The following is a 12,186-nucleotide window of genomic DNA, read 5'->3' on the forward strand; positions in this document are numbered from 1 at the left end:
CAATTGTGCAAGTTCTCCTACTTAAAAAGATGAGAGAGGCCTGTAATTTTCATCATAGGTAAACTTCAACTATGACAGACAAAATGAGCAAAAAAATCCAGAAAATCACATTGTAGGATTTTTAATGAATTTATTTGAAAATTATGGTGGAAAATAATTATTTGGTCACCTACAAACAAGCAAGATTTATGGCTCTCATAGACCTGTAACTTCTTCTTTAAGAGGCTCCTCTGTCCTCCACTCATTACCTGTATTAATGGCACCTGTTTGAACTTGTTATCAGTATAAAAGACACCTGTCCACAACCTCAAACAGTCACACTCCAAACTCCACTATGGCCAAGACCAAAGAGCTGTCAAAGGACACCAGAAACAAAATTGTAGACCTGCACCAGGCTGGGAAGACTGAATCTGCAATAGGTAAGCAGCTTGGTTTGAAGAAATCAACTGTGGGAGCAATTACTAGGAAATGGAAGACATACAAGACCACTGATAATCTCCCTCGGGTCTGGGGCTCCACGCAAGATCAAAATGATCACAAGAACGGTGAGCAAAAATCCCAGAACCACACGGAGGGACGTAGTGAATGACCTGCAGAGAGCTGGGACCAAAGTAACAAAGCCTACCATCAGTAACACACTACGCCGCCAGGAACTCAAATCCTGCAGTGCGCAGACGTGTCCCCCTGCTTAAGCCAGTACATGTACAGGCCCGTCTGCTAGAGAGCATTTGGATGATCCAGAAGAAGATTGGGAGAATGTCATATGGTCAGATGAAACCAAAATAGAACTTTTTGGTAAAAACTCAACTCATCGTGTTTGGAGGACAAAGAATGCTGAGTTGCATCCAAAGAACACCATACCTACTGTGAAGCATGGGGGTGGAAACATCATGCTTTGGGGCTGTTTTTCTGCAAAGGGACCAGGACGACTGATCCGTGTAAAGGAAAGAATGAATGGGGCCATGTATCGTGAGATTTTGAGTGAAAACCTCCTTCCATCAGCAAGGGCATTGAAGATGAAACGTGGCTGGGTCTTTCAGCATGACAATGATCCCAAACACACCGCCCGGGCAACGAAGGAGTGGCTTCGTAAGAAGCATTTCAAGGTCCTGGAGTGGCCTAGCCAGTCTCCAGATCTCAACCCTGTAGAAAATCTTTGGAGGGAGTTGAAAGTCTGTGTTGCCCAGCAACAGCCCCAAAACATCACTGCTCTAGAGGAGAACTGCATGGAGGAATGGGCCAAAATACCAGCAACAGTGTGTGAAAACCTTGTGAAGACTTACAGAAAACGTTTGACCTCTGTCATTGCCAAAGGGTATATAACAAAGTATTGCGATAAACTTTTGTTATTGACCAAATACTTATTTTCCACCATAATTTGCAAATAAATTCATTAAAAATCTTCAATGTGATTTTCTGGATTTTTTCCCTCATTTTGTCCGTCATAGTTGAAGTGTACCTATGATGAAAATTACAGGCCTCTCTCATCTTTTTAAGTGGGAGAACTTGCACAATTGGTGGCTGACTAAATACTTTTTTTGGCCCACTGTATGTTATATCATGCCCCTTTTTTCCTGCAACCATAGTCATTTAATTCTAGACACTTCTATCATCTGTTATATAAAAAAACACATCCAAACGACTGCTCATGTCCGGATTAAGAATGTGTTGTTGTACATTTTCAAGTTTAGAAGGGAAATAGCACCTTTGAATGTGTATACACTGAATGTACAAAACTTTAAGAACACCTGCTCTTTCCATGACATACACTGACCAGGTGAATCCAGGTGAAAGCTATGATCCCTCATTGATGTCACCTGTTAAATCCACTACAATCAGTGTAGATGAAAAGGAGGAGACAAGTTAAAGAAGGATTTGAGCCTTGAGACAATTGAGACATGGATTGTGTATGTGTGCCACTCAGAGGGTGAATGGGCAAGACAAAAGTGTATTTGAGTAGGTGCCAGGCACACCGGTTTGTGTCAAGAACTGCAATGCTGCTGGGTTTTTCATGCTCAACAGTTTCCAATGTGTATCAAGAATGGTCAACCAGCCAGGCAACTTGACAACTGTGAGAAGCATTGGAGTCAACATGAGCCAGCATCCCTGTGGAACGCTTTCGACACCTTATAGAGTCCATGCCCTGACGAATTGAGGTTGTTCAAAAAGGACAAAAGGGGGTGGAGCTTGATATTAGGAAGGTGTTACTAATATTTGGTACACTTAGTGTATGTTAAATTCTTTTTTAAATTTGATACTGGATTGATGACATTTCATCCATAACTGCTAAGTCTAACCAGCTGTCTTAAAACTTATCTCTGATACCCTTCATCCTATAGCAATCTCAATTCATCCCGATCTCATCTCATGACATCTCTGTGTCAAAGATCATTCCTACTGCTCAGTCCCCATAGAGTCCAGTCCAATATGGCCGACCTGATGATGTCAGTGGAACACCTATGGACATTCTGCAATCTTTATTTATTTCTGTCAGTCCCCTTCCTTCAGTGTCCTAATCAAAAACCCTACTGAGATTTGACATTGTGGGGGCACTGGTCACAGCAAAAGAGCAGCTAACAAAAGCCGACTCGCCCAGGAATTGCGAGCGCACAGGACGTCTTTCAGCTTTTCAACAGCCAGGCAGCTGGTTGGATAAGGATCGAGGACCGACAGAGAATGAATTGGCTGAAAGGCTACCTGTCTGTCTGTCTGTCTGCTTGCCTACCTGTATTTCTGCTCTCTGTCTGGGTAGATGTTTTCTAGATCTCCACCATCCAGTGCAGAACAGAGAAGTCGATCTGAAGGTTGGGAGAAAAGAAAGTGAGCCATCTCTCGAGAGGCCTTGTGACAATCCACATCTGTAACCTGAAGCTCCAGTCATACATGGCATCATTGTCCTCCAAACTTCTCTTCCATTTTGATTTCTCAGGAAATATTCCATTATAGTTTCTACAGTTCAACCCCTTGAGGTTTGGAGATTCAAGGATTCACTGCTTCATTGCCATTGTTGTGAGGAAGAGAACTGGACTATGGGCGGGGGATTTCAAAGTGGATGTTTGTCCCTGAGGGGTTACCGTAAACAGGAAATGCTAAATATCATTGTGGGACCATTGAGAGTAGTTCTAACTCTGTTCTTACTCATCTGTTACAGTTGGAAACAAACGTGTGGTGGTTTGAAATGTGAAAATGTATATACAAAAGTCAAGTCAACACAAACCATGTATAGAGAGAGTATTGCTGAATTCACATCTTTTAATAGAATAATATATCAAACAAGATGTGATGACGGAAAAATACTTTGATAGTTTGTTGCATCGGTCGCTTTTTACTCATGGAGGTGGATACCACTGTTCCTGTCTGGGATACCATTTAATACACTGATGTAACAGTCAATGAGTGAATGGGTGTGGAGTCAGGCGCAGAGAGCAAAGGATTCGGGAAAAACACGCTTTAATGTCCAAAAATTAACAGGAACAAAAATAGTAACCCAACACAGTTGTAACTATAAAACAAAATAGTCCCCTGATGTGAAATACTAGGACAGCGAGAAAACCCAACAAAAACCACTACCACCTCTCAGACATACAGGAGAACAAGCCCACACAAACAGAAGCGGGCTAAACGAACTTAAAATAACCCCACCCTAACAACCAAACAATGAACAGGTGAAACCAATTAGACAAAACCAAACGAACACAGAACAAAGGATCGGTGGCAGCTAGTAGACCGGCGACGATGACCGCCGAGCGCCACCCGAACAAGAAGGGGAGCCACCTTCGGTAATATTTGTGACAACTGAAAACACATTCCTGTTTCTATCTGTAGAGTGATGAACGTAGAGGGAGAGGAACACATCTTTTCTATGACTCTGTGTTCAACAGCTTTAATGTGCTTTCAATGTTCTAAACAGGACTACTATTGAGCCTTGCTGTAATAACAATAAAACACACACACACACCTGTACTCTTCTCCTCTCCTAACTCTGAGGAACTACCTGCTTATTCTCGTCACATCTCTGTTAGCTGATATTGCTGTTCTCTATATTTCTTTCAGTCTCCATCCAACAGTCAACATAAAGTTGTTAATATGAATGAGAATAAATAAAATTGGAGTACAACCTCTTGTTTGGTCTGTCATTCTATTGTGTCTGATTCCCTTCAACTTCCCTATTGTTTATTCTCTTTCAGGCAAGACAAGTATAAAACGTATCACATCTCAAATCTAATGCATAGGCATAATAGCACATACAAAGTGTCAGTATTCATGTATTCATTCTCTATGTTTTATTTATTGGTTTCAATAGAAGCTGCAATTCATGTTAAGCCTCGTTCTTTTTTCTATCCACAGATGAACTGTACAATGTCAGGAACATAAAACACCAATCTTAACTGAACAAGCAATGCAGGTTTTCAACAGGCTTTTACTATTGATCTGAGAGCTGTACCTTTTTAAAAGCACAAATCAGATGAAACTGGTTTCTTTCTTTCAGATGACGTATCATTGTACATTGCTGGGGAATGATCAGTAATATACAGTAAATATGAACATACAATGGAGCATTATGAAGCCTGCAGGCTCATCTGATATTCTGCTGAATGGAAAAAAGCTACCTCTGGTTTGATTGCACTCCATTTAGCAATCTACAATTCAGGTTGCTCTGAGATCTAGTGCTCTCTACCTTGTAGACAACCTCACACCACTGGTTCTTCTGGACTTCAGTGACTTTGAATACCTCATAGGGCGGAATTAAAACCTCACTCTCATTTACATAGGCAGAGTAATATGTCAGGTTACCCCCGAAACATGTTTTGATCTCAAAGCAGGAAACGTTACCGAAAGTGTATAAGGTTTTGAGTTGATAGCTTGAGGTGAAAGAACCAAAACGGATCTCTTTGTCAACAACACTGATTAAAAGACATGGCAGTTCTGCGGTAGGTGGTCCTACATGTTGTTTGACTTAGTTTAAGGATGTGAATGGCATCCGTCAGATAGAAGTGCAGGGAATGGTACTGGAATGTTTTTCCATACAGTGATTTGCCATTTCTAACCACTTTGTTGTGATTTAGATTTGGTTTTGGGTTTGTTATTTGTGTATAAATACATAGCATCGGAATGCTCTCTGTTCAGACCACGTTTAGGTGACTTTGCTCTTTGTTCGGCTATCTTCCAGGCTTCATCGAACTTTGAGACACTTGGCCGCTTTAGTGTACATTTCTGTTGTGCAACTTTCATATTTGTCATCAACAGAATCTGGGGCCATGTCCAGTGCGAATGGCTTGGAGTGTAAGAACAACATTTCATAGTGTCAAATAAAGACATGTCTGGTCTCCACATCCAAAGGCAGATTTTTGTTCTATGGAAACAGTTCAGCACTTGAAATCACATTTGAATAGTTGTGGGGAGGATGGATTGTATGATGGAGCGATGGCTTGGCTACCCCAGGATGGATTGTATGATGGAGCGATGGCTTGCCTACCCAGGATGGATTGTATGATGGAGCGATGGCTTGCCTACACCAGGATGGATTGTATGATGGAGCGATGGCTTGGCTACCCCAGGATGGATTGTATGATGGAGCGATGGCTTGCCTACCCCAGGATGGATTGTATGATGGAGCGATGGCTTGCCTACCCCAGGATGGATTGTATGATGGAGCGATGGCTTGCCTACCCCAGGATGGATTGTATGATGGAGCGATGGCTTGCCTACCCCAGGATGGATTGTATGATGGAGCGATGGCTTGCCTACCCCAGGATGGATTGTATGATGGAGCGATGGCTTGCCTACCCCAGGATGGATTGTATGATGGATTGTATGATGGAGCGATGGCTTGGCTACCCCAGGATGGATTGTATGATGGAGCGATGGCTTGCCTACCCCAGGATGGATTGTATGATGGAGCGATGGCTTGCCTACCCCAGGATGGATTGTATGATGGAGCGATGGCTTGCCTACCCCAGGATGGATTGTATGATGGAGCGATGACTTGCCTACCCCAGGATGGATTGTATGATGGAGCGATGGCTTGGCTACCCCAGGATGGATTGTATGATGGAGCGATGACTTGCCTACCCCAGGATGGATTGTATGATGGAGCGATGGCTTGCCTACCCCAGGATGGATTGTATGATGGAGCGATGGCTTGCCTACCCCAGGATGGATTGTATGATGGAGCGATGACTTGCCTACCCCAGGATGGATTGTATGATGGAGCGATGGCTTGGCTACCCCAGGATGGATTGTATGATGGAGCGATGGCTTGCCTACCCCAGGATGGATTGTATGATGGAGCGATGGCTTGGCTACCCCAGGATGGATTGTATGATGGAGCGATGGCTTGCCTACCCCAGGATGGATTGTATGATGGAGCGATGGCTTGCCTACCCCAGGATGGATTGTATGATGGAGCGATGGCTTGCCTACCCCAGGATGGATTGTATGATGGAGCGATGGCTTGGCTACCCCAGGATGGATTGTATGATGGAGCGATGGCTTGGCTACCCCAGGATGGATTGTATGATGGAGCGATGGCTTGCCTACCCCAGGATGGATTGTATGATGGAGCGATGGCTTGGCTACCCCAGGATGGATTGTATGATGGAGCGATGGCGATGGCCCACCCCAGGATGGATTGTATGATGGAGCGATGGCTTGCCTACCCCAGGATGGATTGTATGATGGAGCGATGGCTTGCCTACCCCAGGATGGATTGTATGATGGAGCGATGGCTTGCCTACCCCAGGATGGATTGTATGATGGAGCGATGGCTTGCCCACCCCAGGATGGATTGTATGATGGAGCGATGGCTTGCCCACCCCAGGATGGATTGTATGATGGAGCGATGGCTTGCCCACCCCAGGATGGATTGTATGATGGAGCGATGGCTTGCCTACCCCAGGATGGATTGTATGATGGAGCGATGGCTTGCCCACCCCAGGATGGATTGTATGATGGAGCGATGGCTTGCCCACCCCAGGATGGATTGTATGATGGAGCGATGGCTTGCCCACCCCAGGATGGATTGTATGATGGAGCGATGGCTTGCCCACCCCAGGATGGATTGTAATGATGGAGCGATGGCTTGCCTACCCCAGGATGGATTGTATGATGGAGCGATGGCTTGCCTACCCCAGGATGGATTGTATGATGGAGCGATGGCTTGCCCACCCCAGGATGGATTGTATGATGGAGCGATGGCTTGCCTACCCCAGGATGGATTGTATGATGGAGCGATGGCTTGCCTACCCCAGGATGGATTGTATGATGGAGCGATGGCTTGCCTACCCCAGGATGGATTGTATGATGGAGCGATGGCTTGCCTACCCCAGGATGGATTGTATGATGGAGCGATGGCTTGCCTACCCCAGGATGGATTGTATGATGGAGCGATGGCTTGCCTACCCCAGGATGGATTGTATGATGGAGCGATGGCTTGCCCACCCCAGGATGGATTGTATGATGGAGCGATGGCTTGCCTACCCCAGGATGGATTGTATGATGGAGCGATGGCTTGCCTACCCCAGGATGGATTGTATGATGGAGCGATGGCTTGCCTACCCCAGGATGGATTGTATGATGGAGCGATGGCTTGCCTACCCCAGGATGGATTGTATGATGGAGCGATGGCTTGCCTACCCCAGGATGGATTGTATGATGGAGCGATGGCTTGCCTACCCCAGGATGGATTGTATGATGGAGCGATGGCTTGCCTACCCCAGGATGGATTGTATGATGGAGCGATGGCTTGGCTACCCCAGGATGGATTGTATGATGGAGCGATGGCTTGCCTACCCCAGGATGGATTGTATGATGGAGCGATGGCTTGCCTACCCCAGGATGGATTGTATGATGGAGCGATGGCTTGCCTACCCCAGGATGGATTGTATGATGGAGCGATGGCTTGCCTACCCCAGGATGGATTGTATGATGGAGCGATGGCTTGCCTACCCCAGGATGGATTGTATGATGGAGCGATGGCTTGCCCACCCCAGGATGGATTGTATGATGGAGCGATGGCTTGCCTACCCCAGGATGGATTGTATGATGGAGCGATGGCTTGCCTACCCCAGGATGGATTGTATGATGGAGCGATGGCTTGCCTACCCCAGGATGGATTGTATGATGGAGCGATGGCTTGCCTACCCCAGGATGGATTGTATGATGGAGCGATGGCTTGCCTACCCCAGGATGGATTGTATGATGGAGCGATGGCTTGCCTACCCCAGGATGGATTGTATGATGGAGCGATGGCTTGCCTACCCCAGGATGGATTGTATGATGGAGCGATGGCTTGCCTACCCCAGGATGGATTGTATGATGGAGCGATGGCTTGGCTACCCCAGGATGGATTGTATGATGGAGCGATGGCTTGCCCACCCCAGGATGGATTGTATGATGGAGCGATGGCTTGCCTACCCCAGGATGGATTGTATGATGGAGCGATGGCTTGCCCACCCCAGGATGGATTGTATGATGGAGCGATGGCTTGCCCACCCCAGGATGGATTGTATGATGGAGCGATGGCTTGCCTACCCCAGGATGGATTGTATGATGGAGCGATGGCTTGCCTACCCCAGGATGGATTGTATGATGGAGCGATGGCTTGCCCACCCCAGGATGGATTGTATGATTGCTTGCCCACCCCAGGATGATGTATGAGCGATGGCTTGCCTACCCCAGGATGGATTGTATGATGGAGCGATGGCTTGCCTACCCCAGGATGGATTGTATGATGGAGCGATGGCTTGCCCACCCCAGGATGGATTGTATGATGGAGCGATGGCTTGCCTACCCCAGGATGGATTGTATGATGGAGCGATGGCTTGCCCACCCCAGGATGGATTGTATGATGGAGCGATGGCTTGCCTACCCCAGGATGGATTGTATGATGGAGCGATGGCTTGCCTACCCCAGGATGGATTGTATGATGGAGCGATGGCTTGGCTACCCCAGGATGGATTGTATGATGGAGCGATGGCTTGCCCACCCCAGGATGGATTGTATGATGGAGCGATGGCTTGCCCACCCCAGGATGGATTGTATGATGGAGCGATGGCTTGCCCACCCCAGGATGGATTGTATGATGGAGCGATGGCTTGCCCACCCCAGGATGGATTGTAATGATGGAGCGATGGCTTGCCCACCCCAGGATGGATTGTATGATGGAGCGATGGCTTGCCTACCCCAGGATGGATTGTATGATGGAGCGATGGCTTGCCACCCCAGGATGGATTGTATGATGGAGCGATGGCTTGCCTACCCCAGGATGGATTGTATGATGGAGCGATGGCTTGCCTACCCCAGGATGGATTGTATGATGGAGCGATGGCTTGCCCACCCCAGGATGGATTGTATGATGGAGCGATGGCTTGCCCACCCCAGGATGGATTGTATGATGGAGCGATGGCTTGCCCACCCCAGGATGGATTGTATGATGGAGCGATGGCTTGCCTACCCCAGGATGGATTGTATGATGGAGCGATGGCTTGCCTACCCCAGGATGGATTGTATGATGGAGCGATGGCTTGGCTACCCCAGGATGGATTGTATGATGGAGCGATGGCTTGCCTACCCCAGGATGGATTGTATGATGGAGCGATGGCTTGGCTACCCCAGGATGGATTGTATGATGGAGCGATGGCTTGGCTACCCCAGGATGGATTGTATGATGGAGCGATGGCTTGCCTACCCCAGGATGGATTGTATGATGGAGCGATGGCTTGCCCACCCCAGGATGGATTGTATGATGGAGCGATGGCTTGCCTACCCCAGGATGGATTGTATGATGGAGCGATGGCTTGGCTACCCCAGGATGGATTGTAATGATGGAGTGATGGCTTGGCTACCCCAGGATGGATTGTATGATTTAGCGATGGCTTGCCCACCCCAGGATGAATTGTATGATGGAGCGATGGCTTGGCTACCCCAGGATGGATTGTATGATGGAGCGATGGCTTGCCCACCCCAGGATGGATTGTATGATGGAGCGATGGCTTGGCTACCCCAGGATGGATTGTATGATGGAGCGATGGCTTGGCTACCCCAGGATGGATTGTATGATGGAGCGATGGCTTGCCTACCCCAGGATGGATTGTATGATGGAGCGATGGCTTGCCCACCCCAGGATGGATTGTATGATGGAGCGATGGCTTGGCTACCTCAGGATGAATTGTATGATGGAGCGATGGCTTGGCTACCCCAGGATGGATTGTATGATGGAGCGATGGCTTGCCCACCCCAGGATGGATTGTAATGATGGAGCGATGGCTTGGCTACCCCAGGATGGATTGTATGATGGAGCGATGGCTTGCCCACCCCAGGATGAATTGTATGATGGAGCGATGGCTTGGCTACCTCAGGATGAATTGTATGATGGAGCGATGGCTTGGCTACCCCAGGATGGATTGTATGATGGAGCGATGGCTTGGCTACCCCAGGATGGATTGTATGATGGAGCGATGGCTTTACCCCAGGATGGATTGTATGATGGAGCGATGCTACCCCAGATAAATTGTATGATGGAGCGATGGCTTGCCCACCCCAGGATGGATTGTATGATGGAGCGATGGCTTGCTACCCCAGGATGGATTGTATGATGGAGCGATGGCTTGGCTACCCCAGGATGGATTGTATGATGGAGCGATGGCTTGCCTACCCCAGGATGAATTGTATGATGGAGCGATGGCTTGCCTACCCCAGGATGAATTGTATGATGGAGCGATGGCTTGCCTACCCCAGGATGAAGGTGCTTGTAATAGAGTTTGGTGTAAACACTGATCGAGGCCAATAAATGACAGTTAAATGTGTATAATAAATGAACAGTGAATAAATATGTCACCAGTGTGTAGTAAAGACAGACGATCAACGAGGGGATCAACACCAGCGAAGTGAAAAAGAGACACCAACCAGCCATTCTTTCTTATTCTCACAGTCACACTCACACCCCATATCTAAAACGAGAGAGAACGGTGGCAAAGGTTCACCTCACACATTTAAAGATTAGAAGTAACTTAGTCAAGAACGGTCTTATTTCAACAAGGATCTAGGTCTTACTAAGCCTGGTCCAAAGACAGGCATACAAACGCACAGCCTGTCAAATAGTGAATCACTGACCTGTACTGAAGGTTGACACGAGATGTTTGAATCTCTGCAGTGAAACTCTTTGTATTCTATATTCCAGTAAATGGTCAATCATTTGTATGTTTTAATGACCTTGACAAGGACGTTATGGACATGAAAAGGTAAGATATGATAATATAAGATAAGAAATCTTTCTTCCACAGGCTGACCTAACACTCATCACTTGTCCTGGCTCGGTGCGATATAACAACTCCTCAAAAGTTACTTTCTCTCTGTTTGGTAAATGTTTAACTTTATGATTGTTGTTTCAGTATGTAACTTGCAGATGCTTTTTCTCCAGATTTCACATAAATGTAACATTCTTCCAAGCAGCAGTGCACATGCTAACAAATATCCATCAGTCACATTGCTTTCAATACAAGCAGCAGTGCACATGCTAACAAATATCCATCAGTCACATTGCTTTCAATACAAGCAGCAGTGCACATGCTAACAAATATCCATCAGTCCCATTGCTTTCAATACAAGCAGCAGTGCACATGCTAACAAATATCCATCAGTCACATTGCTTTCAATACAAGCAGCAGTGCACATACTAACAAAATATGCATCAGTCACATTGCTTTCAATACAAGCAGCAGTGCACATGCTAACAAATATCCATCAGTCACATTGCTTTCAATACAAGCAGCAGTGCACATGCTAACAAATATCCATCAGTCACATTGCTTTCAATACAAGCAGCAGTGCACATGCTAACAAATATCCATCAGTCACATTGCTTTCAATACAAGCAGCAGTGCACATACTAACAAAATATGCATCAGTCACATTGCTTTCAATACAAGCAGCAGTGCACATGCTAACAAATATCCATCAGTCACATTGCTTTCAATACAAGCAGCAGTGCACATACTAACAAAATATGCATCAGTCACATTGCTTTCAATACAAGCAGCAGTGCACATGCTAACAAATATCCATCAGTCACATTGCTTTCAATACAAACAAATATCCATCAGTCACATTGCTTTCAATACAAGCAGCAGTGCACATGCTAACAAATATCCATCAGTCACATTGCTTTCAATACAAGCAGCAGTGCAC

At 46.5% G+C, this 12,186-nt stretch overlaps 1 protein-coding gene across 1 annotated transcript; it reads right to left on the minus strand.

Annotated features, from left to right (window-relative positions):
- Positions 1-4,606: 4,606 nt before the first annotated feature.
- On the minus strand, positions 4,607-11,690 carry LOC127926514 (NAD(P)(+)--arginine ADP-ribosyltransferase 1-like). Its single transcript, XM_052511893.1, is given in 3 exon segments — positions 4,607-4,906; positions 4,908-5,043; positions 11,644-11,690. Coding segments are annotated over 3 exon segments (483 nt in total).
- Positions 11,691-12,186: the final 496 nt, after the last annotated feature.

Source organism: Oncorhynchus keta, unplaced genomic scaffold (genome assembly GCF_023373465.1).
Source record: "Oncorhynchus keta strain PuntledgeMale-10-30-2019 unplaced genomic scaffold, Oket_V2 Un_contig_7692_pilon_pilon, whole genome shotgun sequence".
NCBI classification, from domain to species: Eukaryota; Metazoa; Chordata; class Actinopteri; order Salmoniformes; family Salmonidae; genus Oncorhynchus; species Oncorhynchus keta.